Raw genomic sequence first — 16,686 nt, 5'->3', positions numbered from 1 at the left:
AAAAATAGTGCCTCCCTCCCAGGGCGGTGGCGCAGCGCAGACCCGCGCGGACGCACACGGTGCTCGCACTCGGTACTCACCATCGGCAGCTCCCAGCCCAGGTGGACCCTCAGAGACTTGACAAACATGTGCAGGAAGCGGCCCAGCAGGAAGGCCAGGCACAGCAGCGAGGGCCAGTAGAACAGGACCGTCTCGTACCTCCCCAAAAACTGCAACCGAAGCAGAGCACGGGAAGCACGCTGTCGCTGGGCCAGGGCGAGGCTCCCGGTGAAGCTGTGGGCGGGGATCTGCCTGCCCCAGCCCACGCCCACCAAGCCCACTCTCCCAGAGCTGTGCGGCCAGTGGTCCATCTCTGTTCCCCCAGCCCCACACCATGGCACCAGCCGTGGCCTACAGTCCGGCAGCCCTCGGTATGAGTCCTAGCACCCGCATTTTATTTTATACAAAGGACTTTCGTAGCTTCCTCTGGTCAGGGATTAAATACTGCTACTTTTGGAAAACACACACAACAGAGAGGGGGACAGAAAGAGGGGTGAGGAAGGACGCCATGGGTGGCGCAGTCCTTAAGCGTCTGCCTTCCGCTCGGGGCGTGATCCCAGAGTCCTGGGATCCAGCCCCGCATCAGGCTCTCCGCTGGGAGCCTGCTTCTTCTTCTCCCACTCCCCCTGCTTGTGTTCCCTCTCTCGCTGGATGTCTCTCTGTCAAATAAATAAATAAAATCTTAAAAAAAAAAAAAAAAAAAGAGGGGTGAGGAGGGGAAATAGGGAGGAGAGGACTGGAGAGGAGAAAGAGGGAGAGAGATATGTAGAGAAGGAGAAAAAGAAAGAGAAAGAAGAAGGAAAGAAAGAAAGAAAGAAAGAAAGAAAGAAAGAAAGAAAGAAAGAGAAAGAAAGAAAGAAAAAAAGAAAGAAAGAGAAAGAAAGAGGGGGAGGGGCATAATTTAGTGGTTGGTTTTGTGGGATTTATTTTTTTAAGATTGATTTGTTTATTTCAGAGACAGAGAAAGTGTGTGTGTGTGTGTGAGCAGGGGGAGGGGCAGAGAGAATCCCAAACAAACTCTCTGCCCAGTGCAGAGCCTGATGTGGGGCTGGATCCCACGACCACAGGATCATGACCCGAGCCAAAATCAAGAATCAGACGCTCAACCAATTGAGCCACCCAGGTGCCCCAGTTTCATGGTTTTTTAAATATTTCCTTGCCCCCACAGGGAGTCGGGATTTGATATTGTGCTGTTCAGGTGCAGAACAGAAGCCTGACGAGCTGTGGGCGCTCATGTCTCCCCTTCATCCTCCTCTCCAATGTCTGCTCCCCGCTTACACATCAGATGTCACCACTGCCAATATTCCAGTGTCTCTCCTCTGTATCTATCTTTACATCTATATCTATTATAACTTGAGATTATACCAAACACATAGGTCTTTAGACATCATAATTAGCTCACCACATGCATACAAATTATTTGCATATGTCACTTTTAATGCAAAATAATAGTGCATTTAGATGAACCAATTTTATTTAAAGTTTCTCCTAATATTTGACATTTTAGACTCTTCCAATGTCTCATTTTTATATATAATGTTTCCATGAACACATTTGAGAACATGAGACAAAGTATTATTACCTTAGTCCGGATTTCAGTCCCATGATTTTCAACTCATAAGTCCTGTTAGCCCCTGAGCCTCACTTTCTTATCAGTGACCTGGGGCCAGCACTAACACACAGCCTTCAAAGTGCCTTGAAGCACCTTGAACTACGCAATAGCTCATCTGGGGGCCTGAGCCTCGAACAACACCTAGCACGCTAGCGATTCTGAGCATAGAGGTAACACCCTGCCCTCTCCCTTAATTAACTACGAACATTTCAAATTTCAGAAGAACCTCAGGAAGACTGGAAGCTCTCCGAGATGCCAGACAAAATGCCCATGATCTGGAATCTCTGGCACCGTGAGCAGAGTGGAGGGCATATTTTTGGGCAGAGGTATGCTAGAATGTTCTTAATCCCAGCACAGAGATGCAGAGGGAAAACCCAGCCCCCATACTAGTTTTCCAATCCAGCCCCTCCAGACTCTCTTCATCACACCCTGTAGTCCTCCACGGTGAGTGAAGCCCCGGGGAGACTTTGGCAAGGCTCCCATTGACTCCCGACCCCGGTGGCCTGCTGGTGCTCCCCCCACCTGCCCAGTAACCCTTCTAGTTGCAGCGTGACACCCTCTTTCATCTTGCTCCTTTTCCTTGCACTCAAGGCCAAACAGATGAACCAGTTCCCCCCAATTCCAAGAAGGACAATGCATGGCAAAGCTGGAGGGTTCATCCAGTCCAAGTCTCCCATTTTATAGACAGAGAAAGTAAGGCTACATGAAGAAATGGAAAGAAATGAGCTTTGGAGTCAGCCAAACCTCATCTCAACTCTCAAAACTGCTATTTCTGAAGAGTTACTTAATACACTTGGCCTCAGTTTCCTCACCTGTGAAATAGGTCTGCTGAAAGAGGTTCCCACCTTGCGGGGCTGCTATGAACATCAACTGTGAGAACATCTGTCTGTGAATGAGCACCTTGATGAACGTAAGATGTTATACAAATGGAAGCACCATCAATGGCTCCAACTCTCCTTCTGTAACACTAGGGAACTGAGGCCCAGAGAGGGGCAGAGGCTGGTCATGGCGACAGGACCTGATACTCTAAACATAGCTCAGCTGGGACTCACCTGCCCGTGGGGACACTCTGTGATGTAAAGGACAGTAACAGCAAACCTGCAGGACAAAAACAGGGTTTGGAGTACTGTGGCCGCTCCCAGCCTAGTCCCTGTGAAGTAGCCCAGATCCCATCGGGCTGAAGCTATCTCCCCTTTCCTTCCTGCTCGGGAGGGCTGGTGCCCAGGCCTCTGTGCACCTCCCTCCCAGATCAGGCACCCTGCTTGTGCAAAAGTACGTGCACCAAATTCATCTTCCATGCCCTCAGAGAGGATACAATCCCGGCATCCACACAGCAGAGCACGAAGTCCCTGAGGGATCTCCTTCTCCCTGCCCCCATCACTCAGGGGCGCAAGCTGAAGTCCGCAGAGGGAAAGGAATCTGTCCAGAGTCACACCTGGAGCCAGGACCGAGGCCCAGGCCTCCCGACTCTGGTGTCCATGCTCCTTCTGTCCAGACTGGCCTCGTCTGGAAACACTGCCCTGAGGAATGAGCCTCAAGGCTTCAGCCCACCGGACACGAGAGTCCTGGTCATGTTCCAGCCCGATTCATCTCCCAGGGAGCGCAGGCTGCTGAGCGAGTCCCACCACCCTCTCCTCCCTGGGACGAAGATTTGTCAGAAGCTGACAAGATGGTACCACTACCTCACATCTAACCCCAGTACCCTCCCTTTAAAGGTTATAAAGTGAGCCATTTACAGACTCAGGAATTGTAGCCGCTGCAGCGTCGGCAGCCTGTGAGCCCCCGCAGTGGCCCGCACACAGGCCTGAGGGCCCCTGCGTCGCAGACAGAGCTGCAGGGGGGAAGCTGGCTCAGTGACGGGGACAGAGGCTTGAAAGCAGAATGCTTGTGGGACTATTCAGTCAGCAAGGACTCCTGGGTCCTGCTCCATGCTGGGTCGGGTGTCAGTGCTGAGGGCAGAGACCAACAGGAGGGTGGAGAAGTTCCCCGTCTGTGGGGTTGACCGGCCATGAAGGATGAGGATGTATCTGCCACCGGACCGAGTCGGGGCAGATAATCCACAGGGGGACAGCAACGTAGAGACAAAGAGGGCAGAATGCTTGATCCACACGGGCTGTCTTGTTTTCAGCATGTTCCGTGGCTCAGAACGGGGATGTAATAGCATGCTTGCTGAGTGGGTAAGCGGGTGGATGAAGGAAAGCAGAGTCTGGTGTGACCGGAGGTGTGTCCTGGGTGCTGTGGGGGATGGAGAGACAGGGGAGGCCTGACTGCAGTTGGCCCTGAATGTCAAGCTGAGCTGCACGGACTTTCTCCTGGGCTCCCGGGGGACACACGACAGCACAGAGAAGTCCAAATGGGACTCCGGCATCCCCCACTGGGACCCTTGGCAGTTTACAGAAATGAAATTTGCTACATGGCTGACTTCGGGGAATATTCTAATCAGTTGTGGCCTATGAAGCAGAAAGCATGCTGGCCTGACCTTCTGCAGCCTGAAGTGCGGCCCCACAGAGAGGTCACAGTCACCTCTGGGATCTGGGACCAATCACCCCCCCAGCCCATCGTGAGCCTCAGGTCTGGGCAAAGAGGTCCTCCACGGGGAGCTCACAGGTCACCCCCAGCCCTTTGTCCAGAGGTCAGCCACAGCCGAAGGAGTCACAGGCAGGCAGGCAGCGTCTGTCTTACCAGATCAGTGAGTAGCTGAAGCCGAGGATGGAGCTGAGCAGCCGGAACTCCGACGAGAGGCAGGCAAAGAAGGGGAAGTGGGACAGGCCGACTTCCATGCCTCCGATCAGCAGCACAAACGCTGAGGGAGACAGGGCCAGAGATGCCGTGAGTCCTCTTCTCACAGGCTCTGGGCATCACAAGGAAGCTATGGGGCTCTACACCGACTTCCGGTCACAGGCCTCAGGACCCAAGGAGATGAGAGGAGAAGTCCCCGCTCAGCAAGGAGGAATGCGGGAATGTCTTTCACTGTTGCAATGGACCCTTCCTGGGAGCCCTTCCATGCCAGGCACTGGCTAAGTACTGAGATGAAGAAGACCTGGTCCCTGACTTTGGCCAGCGCACAGGAGGAGGGACAGACAAGCCAAATAAATGAGTGAAGAGCGCCCCCCAAGAGCAAAGCACTGCGAGTGCCCCACAGCAACACAAAACGTGGTGATGTGTGCACAACACCTCCACGTAACCATCACGTCCTCTCTACACAAGACGGTGATATTATTCATTCTGTCACTGACTAGCTCTTAGAGGACTGAACAGGGTCCAGGAACATCTAATCCAGCAAGATGACCTTTACAAAGTATCTGCTTTGAGCCGGGTCCAGAGCCAGACCCTAGGGCTGCAGGAGGAATGAACTAGCTTCCTGCTCTGAGATGCTTGCTATCCAACAGAGAAGACACAGAGGAAGGTGAGTGGTGTGTTAACAGAGGCACAGTCAATCTGCTGTGGGGACAAGAAGTGGAAGCCACTGACTTCACCTGGGGTCTGGATCAGGGAAGGCTTCCTGGAGGTGGTGACATTTAGCCAGGCCAGGAAATACAAGCAGGAGTTTGTAAGATGGAGAGGAGAAGGGAAGGAAGGGCATTCCTCACTCAGAGGATGGGAGATGGCCCGTTGGGGCTGATCAGTATTTATGTGCATGCGAGGGGCAGGCAGCCAGTAGGACAGGACCACATACAAGGAAGAATTTCTGCGAGGATAGAAGCCACAACAGCATAATTTTGCAATCTACCTGAAATCCCCGTCATAGCAGCAGACAGAGCAACTAAGGTGGCAGAACCAGACCCGCAGACAACATCTACCAGAAATCTAGGTCTCGAGACCATTTGGTATTGACATCTGAGTAAGAGGAAGCAGAAGAAGGCAATGGGATGTCTGAAGGCCCGAGAACAGAACCCCAAACTGCCAGTGGACACAAGACACCAAAGCTGAAATCCCAGCTGAAGACAGCAAGGTGCTGAAGGCCTTGATTCACGGGTGAGAAAAAGCAAGGTGTGCTGGTGCTGGAGCCGGGGGAGAGGGGGCCATGACCTCGCTCTGCTGACTATCTCAGGCCCCTCCCATGACCGAGCCCCCCATGGAGGCGGCCTGCAGACAGTCAGACTCCAAAGTGAGAAGGGGAGGAGCATTAGGAGCTGGGAAACAGTGGGTCCAGACACAAGCGGAGGGAAGAAGCTCCCTCGGAAAGGATGAGTGTATGAGTGTATTAGGAGGATACACCTCTATCATCACTTTGTGAAAACTGAAGAGAGGAATCTCGAGCCATGAAGCAGGAAATGATGTTCTGACCCTGCCAGATGGCCCACAACCTTGGTCTTTAGGAACCTGCAAATCCAGCAAGTAGAGACTACTTCATACATGCTACGATGGCTGTAATCGGTTTAAAAACAGAAGATGCTGTTGGGGAGGATGTGAAGAGATTGGAGCCCTCACACGCTGCAGATCAATGGAACAGAGCAGAGTCCGGAGACAGACCCATATGTATGCAGCCAATTGATGCTGACAATCTCATGGGCAAAGGACAGGTTTTTTTGTCTTTTTTTTAAAAGATTTTATTTATTCATTTGATGGAGAGAGACAGCCAGCGAGAGAGGGAACACAAGCAAGGGGAGTGGGAGAGGAAGATGCAGGCTCCCAGCGGAGGAGCCTGATGTGGGGCTCGATCCCAGGACCCCGGGATCACGCCCTGAGCCAAAGGCAGACGCTCAACAACTGAGCCACCCAGGCGCCCCAAAGGACAGGTTTTTGAAATACATAGTATTGGAAAAAATGGATAACCAAAGGCACACACACACACAAGAAGAACTTCAACCCATACCTCACACTATATGCAAAACATTAACTCAAAATGTATTACAGACCTACATGTAAAATATCATGACTATAAAGCTTCCAGAAAAAACATAGCAGAAAATCTAAATGACCTTAGATTAGGCCAAGATTTCTTCTATGACACCATAAGCATGATCCATAAAAGAAAATGAATAAATTAGATTTCATCAAAATCTTAAGTCAGCTTTTCAAAAGAAATTGTTGGTAGAACGAAAACAAAAGCCACAGACTAGGAGCAAACGTAATTCAGACATCTGATAAAGAATTTAGAATTTACATACAGAATTAGATGTAGAATTATCAAAACTTAATATGAAGAGGGGCGCCTGGGTGGCACAGCGGTTAAGCGTCTGCCTTCGGCTCAAGGCGTGATCCTGGCGTTATGGGATCGAGCCCCACATCAGGCTCCTCCGCTGGGAGCCTGCTTCTTCCTCTCCCACTCCCCCTGCTTGTGTTCCCTCTCTCGCTGGCTTTGTCTATCTCTGTCGAATAAATAAATAAAATCTTTAAAAAAAAAAAAAAACTTAATATGAAGAAAACGAACACCCTAACTTTTGTAAATAAGGAAAGTGATCCCGAACCTTCACCAAAGAAGCTATAAGGATGGCAAATAAGCACGTGAAAATGTGCCCAACGTCACCAGTCATTATGAAAATGCAAAATGAAACCATAGTAAGACAGCACTACATGCTTCTTAGAGCGGCTAAAATTAAAAAGACTTTGTTTATTCATTTGTTTTATAGGTTCTACATACGAATAAAATCATACGGTATTTGTCTTTCTCGGTCTACCTTACTTCTCTTAGCGTCATACCCTCTAGGTCTGTGCATGTTGTTGCAAATGTAAGATCTCATCCTTTTTACGGCTGAGTAATACTCCCGTGTGTGTATCACATCTTCGTTATCCAGTTATTGATGGGCACTCAGGTTGCTTCCATATCTTGGCTATTGTAAATAACGCTGCAATAAGCACAGAGTGCTTAAATCTTTTCAACTTAGTGTTTTCATTTTCTTTGGGTAAATACCCAGTAGTGGAATTACTGAATCATACAGTAATCCTATTTTTAATTTTTTAGGACTCTCCATACTGTTTTCCACAGTAGCTGTACCAATTTACATTCCCACCAACAGCGCATGAAGGTTCTTTTTTCTCCACATCCTCACAACACTTGTTATTTCGTAAATAAACAAACAAAAAGCAGAATCAGATCTATATTTACAGAGAACAAACTGATGGCTGCCAGAGGGGTGCAAAATGGGTGAAGGGGACTTCCAGGTTGCTGGTTATGGAATGAAAAAGTCACGTGAATGAAAGGCACACAGAGGGAATACAGTCAGTGATATTAGAAGAGCATCGTATGGTGACAGATGGTAGCTATGTTTGCAGTGAGCAGAGCATAACAGACAGAGATGCTGAATCAATATGTTGTACACCTGAAACTAATGTAATTAAATTAAACAAAAATTTGAGAGAAAGAGTGTGCATGCATGAGTGGGGGGTGGGAGAGAGGGGTAGAGGAGGGAGAGAGAGAATCTTTTTTTTAACGATTTATTTATTTGAGAGAGAGAGTGTGGTGGTGCAGTGGGGAGGGGCAGACAGAAAATCTTTTTTTTTTTTAAGATTTTATTTATTTGTATTTGTCAGAGAGAGAGACAGAGACAGAGATAACGAGGGAGAGCATAAACAGGGGGAGTGGCAGGCAGAGGAAGAAGCAGGCTCCCTGCTGAGCAAGGTGCCCAATGTGGGACTCAATCCCAGGACCCTGGGATCATGACCTGAGCCAAAGGCAGATGCTTAACCGACTGAGCCGCCCAGGAGTCCCGGGACCTCGCATACTGATGGTGGTATTCCAAAATGGAACAATCACTTTGGAAAACAGTTGACAATTTCGTTAAATGAAGTATATGATCCAGCCATTTTACTCACAGGTATTTACCCAGGAAAAATGGAAGCACAGGTACACACAAAGATTTGTACACAGATGTTCACAGCGGCTTTCTTTGCAATAGCTAAAGATGCAAATAAATCAAATGTCCATCGAGAGGTGAGTGGGCGGGAACCTGGGTGGTTACAAGGCTGACTTTTGGTGTTGGCTCAGGTCACAGTCTCAGGGTTGTGGAATCGAACCCCGGGTTGGGTTTCACGCTTAGCAGGGAGTCCGCTCAAGACTCTCCCTCCCTCTCCTTCTGCCCCTCTCCCCGCCCCTCTGTCTCCCCCCACCCCACTCCGCCCTGGCTTGCTCTCTCTCTCTCTCATGAATAAATAGTGTAAAAAAAAAAAATGGTGAATGGGCACACAAACTCTGTTTTCTCCACATAGTGGAACAGCACCTGGCAATAAGAAAGAATGAATTTCTGGCACATGTTAAGTGTGTATGAATCTCAAAGTAACCATGCTGTGTGAAAGCTACACCAAAAATACAAGGTACATTCTGCATAATTCCATTTATGCAAAATTCTGGAAAAAGATCAGTGATGAGGGCAGTGATGGAATAAGGTGGGAAGGAGAGATTACAAAAGGCGACAAGGACACTTATGGGGTTCACTGTCTTGGTTGCGGTCACGATTTCATGGACGTAAACATTTGTCAAAACTCATCAGATCGTACACCTCAAGGAGCTGTGTGGTGGTATATCGTTTCAGTCTTAATTTGCATTTCCCTAAAGACTAATGAGATGCTGGTACGCAATTACTTATACAGGCCTGGAGGCCCTGAGAGACAACCGGGCTGGGCAGAGAGGCTCGGAGTCACTGTATTGGGATGGGTGAATCTGTAAATGAGAGTCGAACCTTCAGGCAGAACATGAGGTGTGGAGAATGAAGAGGCCTCAGACCAATGGCCAAAGAAATAAGCATTGCTCTGTGAGGAGGAATCCCAGGGCTTATTGATATCAAGAAGGCAGCGAGGGCTAGGACTCGGGACTGAAATTTTTGGGGCAGGTGATGGTGAACCTACTTTTTAAGCCTTTGTTCTATGTCTAAAGGAGCTCTGAATCTCCCTGGGAGAAAACCCCACAAACAAGCTTTGAGACCTGGAGGGCAAGGCATTTTCCTTGGGCTAGTAACAGGCAGGGAGGAACGCTGACTGCTCATAACTTTTATCCCCCGATCCCAGGGAACCCCTGCCACACGCTCTCTGAGAGTAAGACTTGTCATGGCAACATTCCCAGCAGGTACGAGGCAGCCCTTACCTTGGGCCCACTGCGGGATCTGCAAGGGCTGGTAGCCTTCCGAGAACAAGAACATGACCTTATTGGCTGTGGCCCCAAAGGCGATTCCATAGGACCATCGGTTACTAAAGGAGCCCACGAAGTCCAGAGGTCTGTGAACGAGAGAAACAGTGCGTGAGGCCAGACCGTGGCTCACTCCCGCAGTTCACCTCCAAAGTATCAATCCTACCCTGAGAAGGGATTATCGGGTGGTGAATTATTCATTTCAACTGACATTTTCTGAAGCCCTCAGGGCCAATTCTGGGGGTAAGAGTGGATTCAGGGTACTGAAGTGAGGAAGACCAAAATCTTTGCCCTTGAGGAGCTCCAAGTCTTGGGGGAGGGGAGTGGCGGGAAGGATACAAGCAAGGACAAGAAACAAAACAGGATAAGTTGCATCTATGAGAATGACTCAAGAGACCAAAACAAGGAGTATGTGCTTGACAGGCCTGGGGCTGCCTGCCCTGCACCCAGCCGCTAGGAGAGCCCCAACATCCCTGGGAGGGTCCGGGTAGCATAGGCCATACTGGTTCCATGCAAGCATATCTTCCAAGCCACAGCTGATTGGACCAGGGGGGTGACCACCTGACTCTAGATGAGCCAATCAGATGCCTGCTCTTGTATTTTGGGTTTCTGACCCTGAGGACATGAGCCAGTCAACTGTTAAAATTCTGTTCTGGAAAGTCATGCCAAGTTGGGATCAGAGTTGGTACTAAAGGCAAGTGGGGGTTTTTAGGGAAGCAAAGATCCTAAATCAGAGGATAAAGTCAGACAGCAAAGAGGACAAAAATAAAATGGTACTGAGGGGCTCCGGAGAGGCAAGAAGGCAGGAATAGAATTAGTCTCGCAGAGATGCCCATCTCAAGAAACCCAGGGGTCATGAGGCCGGCCTTGCCAGTTTCTGTGAAATCCCTGTAACTTTATAAAAATTCTTTCTTTTCCTTTTACAGAAACAAGCTTTACAGGATATCTGTTCCTTCTAACCAAAATAGTCCTGTCTAGATCAAAGTAAGCAACCGCATCTGGGAAAAGAGAGCTTCCCGTCGAAGTACCATGGGAAGTGAGCTTTGATGAAAACTCAGGGGGCACTACGAGCAATGCATGGAAGCAGGGACCGGGGGCCAGGATCTGGATCTCACCGCCTGCCCCCTTAGTCTTGCTCATCTTCCCCTTCAAGGCTCAGCTCAAGGAGCACCTCTTCCCGGAAGCCCCCGCCACCATCATGCCGACCACTCCCAGCAGGCCCACCTAGTTGCCGCCTTGCTGGTGTCCCCTCACTGGTGTCCCCTCAGCCCTAAGGGCATGTCCGTGTTTCTGCACACCTCTCTGCACTATTGTTTGTCTAGGAAATGATACCCTCCAAGGACTGAGTACCCAGCACAGAATCTTGAAAAGAGGAGGTTCTCACTATACATTCACAGACACGCATTTTGTGGACGTGAACCGAATTCCGTCAGTCCCACCTGTAGTACCTCAGAGATATGTGAGACTTCAGACAGACGGCAGCGCGCGCTCTGGTCGAGTCAGACACACCGTGGGCAGCAAATGAAGAGCTGCTTGACAAACTGCTGTGCCACGCACATGTGAGGGGCTTCCGATGTGTGAGGACAGTGGGCCAGAACGCCTCAGAAAAGCAGGGGTTTTGATGGCAAAGTGGCCAGGGAGCAGACAAGTTGTGCTGTTATCAATCGAATTCAAAGCAGTTCAACATGACCCACACAGAGCTCCTACTTCTTAAAAAGTCCCACACCAGGCCCCCGCATGTCAAATGCCCATGGCAGAGTCTGCCTCCATGCCTGAACTAGTGTGGCTCAGGCCTGGGAGTTTGGGAGTGGCTGACCCTTCCAGTGGGTGGTATCCAGAATCAGTCTGCCCCTAGAGCTGGTACAGGGGCTCCCTGGACTTTGCAGGGAGACTTGTCACCCTGAAGCCCTAGGTCACCACTAGCCTTGGTCTCGACAGCCTGGCTTCCTCTCCCTTCTCCAGAGCCCAAGGTGGAGACAAGTGTGTTCACATTCTTAAGTCTGCTTAAGCTATGACACCAGGGGAATCAACGTGACCTCAGTGAAAGCTCTTGTCACCTGTTAGCTGTGTGGACTTGGGCAAGTCACTTAACCTCTCTGAGCCTGAGTTTGCTCGTCCATTACATGAGGATAAGAACCTCCAGCATGCTAGGCTGGCAAGAGGGTTCATCCAAGTAAGGTTAGGCAAAGCAAATGGTTCAGGGCTTGGGTCACGGTCACTGTGCAATAACTATTATCTGCTTTATCATCATTATTATGACGAATTATTAAAGGGTGATGTGGCAGAGATACGAACGATTAGAGCTTAAGGAAAAATGTAATAAGGTGCAGAGACTCAGGATGGCAGAGCCAGCAAGGGCCCAAAAGCTGCCTGGTCCAGCAGGATCTCCTGGAGCATGACTCGTGGGGCTGTCCCAGCATGAATGCTTGCTGCTGCCGGTGACCGACCGAGAACTCTCTTCCTCCTGCTGCCCCAAGGCCACCATAGTGCTGGGTGTGGGAAGGCCCTTCCCATAGTGAGCAGAGCCTCCTTGAGACATTTTAACCACACCTGGGCAGCCCTGGGTGCTGACGCCACACTGGCTTGGAGGCCAATTCTGAACTCCCAGAGCTGGGTTTGGCTGGGTCAGGGAGGGGAAGGAGGGGTGGAGAGGAGGCAAGGCTGGAGAGTAACAGGGAGTTATCCTGGCCTTACAATAGGTGTTGACCCCAAACGCAGGGATCCCCAAGCTGTAGCAGTGATCAGCCCTAGCTCCACTCACATGATGATTTCAAAGCGGTTCCCCGGGAGGTGAGAAGCGTCATCTCTCTGCTTACGGTGCTTTTGTCTTTGGAGAAAGGACAAGACCAAAATGATGAAAAGCTATGGGAAGAGAAGATGAGCTTGTCAGTGCGCACACTCATCCTCAGCACGGCCCTGGGGCCTTCCCTGAAAGAGAAGGTGTGGGTGAGCAGAGGGCGCAGAGTGACTAACTTCTCAGACCCCCAAGTCAGGGAGCTGGCTGTATATACCCTTGAGCTTCCAGAATGTTTTGTACTGAGCTTTCCTCTGTGTTGCACGTCGCCCCCACAGACTGACTGAAGAGAGACCTAACTTCTCTGAATCTCCATTTCCTCATCTGTAAAAAGGGGATAATACCTGTCAGGTTGCAAATCCTTCTTTGCTTTTTTTCCCTGCTGTGGATTCAATCATATTCTCAACCCCTGATGCACTTTGTCTCTCCCCCTTTACCAGAAACCTCTGGAGAATGGTCTACACTCGCTGTCTTCATTTCCTCACTTGCTCTTCAACCCCCGAACCTGGCTTCACTCCTATCCATGGAAACAGCTCTGGCCAAAGTTGAAAATTACCATCAGTCCAATGGAAACTTGAAGCCCAAATCTGGCTTGATCTCTTAGCCGCGTTCCACAGCGTTGACCGCTTCCTCCTCTTAGAAAACACCCTCTTCCCTAGGCTTCCATCAACCATGCTTTTCTGAGTGTCCTCCATTAGCTCTCAGCCTCCTCTGCTGCATTAGTCTTTATTCCACCACTAAAGTCGGGAGCTCCTCACAGTTCAGTCCAAGGACCCCTCCTCTTATTACTGGATCCTCTCACCCACGTCTGTGCTTTCAACGGCCACCAACGCACAGAAGACTCACGCTTGACTCTTCAGCCCAGACCTTATCCATGAGCTCCTTAACTGTTCATCAAACTACAGAGTTGGCCTTTCTTTTTGATGTGTTGAAAACTTCTTAAATTCAGTCTGTCTTAAATGGAATTCATGATTTACCTCCCTGCCCTGTTCCTTCAACCGCCCCAAACCCTGATCTCTTCTGGTTCTCCTTAACTAGTGAATGGCAGATACTGCCGTCCTTCTGGCTGTGCAGGCTAGGAACCCGCGGCGTCCTCAACTCTTCTCCCTGACTTTATCCAGTGCATTACCCAGTCCTATTACCTTACCTCCCAAATGCCTTGAGCTGACCACCACCATCCACGATGAGCTAAAATCTGCAACCATCTCCTCTCTGGACCACCTCCAACCTGATCCCCACAATGTGACCAGAATGATCATTTCAAAACAGAAATCTGATCACACCAGCCTCGCGCTGTTAACACTCCAGTTATTTCCCACTACACTGAGAATGCAGACACCACTCCTTCACACAGAGCCCCACAGGGCTCCACCTGACCCGGGCCCACCCACCTCCCAGATACCTCCACCTCACCTCCCCACTCCCATCACACCAGCCCTCTCAGCTCCTCACACTCTCCATTCCCCTCCTCCACAGGGCCTTTGCACATGCTCTGCCCCCTGCTTCAGAGGCTCTTTACCACATCTCCCAACAGACTTCACCTGTAACACTGCTTCCTTAGAAGAGCCTTTTTTGACTCCCCTAAAAACCAGTTTCCTTGATTCTTTTGGCCCTAAAAACCTTCTTCTGCCTGCTTTTTTGGTGCTTAATGCAAGAGAGCAAGTCAAGGAAATTCAGCTGATGTCTCTCTGCTGACCTATTCAGGCCTCTTTGGTAGTCTGTGGATGGGAGTGACCCAGTTCCCCTCCCTTCCCCTGCCCTTACTTACTGATGGGATGAGGGAGTAATGGAGGAAGAGCTCCAAGTCCACCGAGCCGACACAGGTGCTGTTTAGCTGCCTGGTTCTGAAAAACAGCCAAAACCACATTCACATCATGAGTCACTGCTGCAGTCACTGACCTGTCAGCCTTGAGCATCACTGACAGGAGCTCGGCTTGTGCCCCACTAAGGTCATCTGATCTTTTTTAACTTCGCTTCCTCAGGGCCAGCACTGCCTACCTACGACGCGTCTTCCCTAACTGGATTCATCTTTATCCATATTTCTTTCTCCAGCTTGATTATCTACCCAATGGTCTTGCTAACCGGATCTAACTTTTCTTTCTTTCTTTCTTTCTTTCTTTCTTTCTTTCTTTCTTTCTTTCTTTCAAGTTAATTAATTTATTTTTGAAGTAATCTCTACACCCAACATGGGGCTCAAACTCACAACCCCAAGGTCAATAGTCATACACTCCACTGACTGAGCCAGCCAGGCACCCCTAGCTCCTTCCTTTCTTGATGACACAGTCAGGGGCAGATTCAGGCTCTGTGAGGCCCAAGCTTATCTAATGTGGACATCCTTTTCAAACAAAACTATGAAATCGTCTCACTTTTTCATATTTTCAGGAAAATGTACCGCCACGTAAACACTTAACTAAGGTGTCCCCTCTCCCCCGAGCCTTGGAAGGGCCCTCCCTGTGCGGCGAGCTGGAGCTCCGCTAACTTCACAGGAAAGCCGCGGGCATCTGGACCCCCGGCTGGGGACCTTGTCCTCTCCAGGCTGCAGGAGCGAGATGCTGGGGCCTCAGGTCTAAAACACAACACAGCAGTTCCACGACTTCTCTTGACAGGGACCTTCTCCTTTCTGGGCTCCCCGATACTCTGTTCTTGCTGCTTGGACTCCATTCCACCCCCTCTGTGCCCTCACCGGCACCGCAGATCTGCGCTGACTCTGTGTCCCCCCACCTGCAGCGTCCGTCCATCTGGCCATCTCCAGGCCTCCTCCCCCGGCCAGCTCCTGCTTTTCCCTCAGAGGTTTCAGGGAAGAGCGCTCCTCAGGGAAACCCGTGAGCAGGGCACCTTCCCCTGTAGTTCTTTAAAACCCCAACATTCCCAGTTATGTCTAACCACCGGTCTGAAAGATTCTAGAAATGGTGGGGAAGGTGCGGGAAGCCAGGTCGTCAGAAATGTGATAGAACCGTAAAGGTCACACTTCTGCTTTTAGGAAGGTTCACGGAGCATGTAAGTCAGTCTCCCCATCCCATACGAAACCCTCAAAATGACAGAGATGTTATTTAAAAAAAAAGAAAGGACAGAAAGAAAACTGAGATATGTGAAAGCAAGAAAGAGATCTAGGAGGGTCAGAAACTACAAGAAGACCCTGAATGATAGAGAGCAAATGGGGTTACAGCAAAGAGAAGCATGAGCATGGGACGCCTGGGTGGCTCAGTTGGTTAAGGGTCTGCCTTTGGCTCAGGTCATAGTCCCAGGGTCTTGGTATCGAGTCCCGTATCGAGCTCCTTGCTCGGCAGGGAGCCTGCTTCCCCACACTGAGATATGCCGCTTGACAGCTGTGTCTATCTATCCGAGGGTTAAGAACAGTGTCGGCACAAAGTAGAGGGAATAAACACGTGTTAAACGAATGAGCGCGTTGCTCTGTGATCAGGGAAAAAAACTAAAGGTTGTCCCTAAGCCATACAACACCATTCTGAAGTGAAGATGTGTGTGAAATCAGCATAAAGTGAAAACATGCAAGGTCTGTGGTGGTACAAATTACAAATCTTTTGTTAATTACGCAATTCTTAATAAAATGCTGCGAGGGCCACTGCAAGGCGAGCTATGCAGCTGGTGTACCTAGAGTCTGGGTCATCCCAATCCCCAGCTCCTTTCTCCAACAGTTGTGGGGGCATCACTCTATAGAAATAAGTGAAACATATGATAAAAGCTTTCCTTGATGGATGTCAATTATGTGTCGCCATGACCTCGGCAATCTGCTAGTTTAGATTATCTAATCTTTGGTAACTTGGGACGCAGGCTATGTTATCCCCTTTCTAAAATGTGGAACTGAAGCCAGAAGAGGCTTCACACCCCTGCCCAGGAGAAGGGGAGGCTGCCCGTCACCACCTCCCAGCCCCGCCACTGGTCCACAGGGCTCCTTAGAGCTGCTAGAGGTGTCTGGCCTCCCAGCCTGTGGCAGACTCATCTCTGATTCCCAAGGTCAACCCAGCTCCCTGCTCAGAGAGGCTCAGGAATATCTGTTAAATTTAAGAAACAAAACAGAAGATCATAGGGGAAGGGAGGGAAAAATAAAACAAGATGAAATCAGAGAGCGAGACAAACCATAAGAGACTCTTTTTTTTTTGCCCCTAAAATTCTGATTTTATTTTTTATTTTTTTTTATTTTTTTTTATTTTTTATTTTTTT

At 49.7% G+C, this 16,686-nt stretch overlaps 1 protein-coding gene across 1 annotated transcript in view; it reads right to left on the bottom strand.

The window, feature by feature from the left end:
* Positions 1-14,598, bottom strand: part of LOC103678492 (stimulated by retinoic acid gene 6 protein-like) — a 34,716-nt gene extending 20,118 nt beyond the window's left edge. Inside the window, exons 1-6 of the mRNA XM_008707856.2 lie at positions 14,276-14,598; positions 12,475-12,575; positions 9,672-9,802; positions 4,334-4,454; positions 2,704-2,749; positions 81-209 (exon numbers count right to left, since the gene is read on the bottom strand). Of these exons, the coding sequence (XP_008706078.2) occupies positions 81-209; positions 2,704-2,749; positions 4,334-4,454; positions 9,672-9,802; positions 12,475-12,575; positions 14,276-14,374 (627 nt within the window). The 5' untranslated portion in view covers positions 14,375-14,598. The remainder of the gene's footprint in view (positions 1-80; positions 210-2,703; positions 2,750-4,333; positions 4,455-9,671; positions 9,803-12,474; positions 12,576-14,275) is intronic.
* Between the last annotated feature and the right edge of the window lie 2,088 nt (positions 14,599-16,686).

The sequence above is a fragment of the Ursus maritimus genome, unplaced genomic scaffold, assembly GCF_017311325.1.
Source record: "Ursus maritimus isolate PB19 unplaced genomic scaffold, ASM1731132v1 scaffold_17, whole genome shotgun sequence".
Classification (NCBI taxonomy): Eukaryota; Metazoa; Chordata; class Mammalia; order Carnivora; family Ursidae; genus Ursus; species Ursus maritimus.
This window is presented reverse-complemented; position numbering and strand designations above follow the sequence as displayed.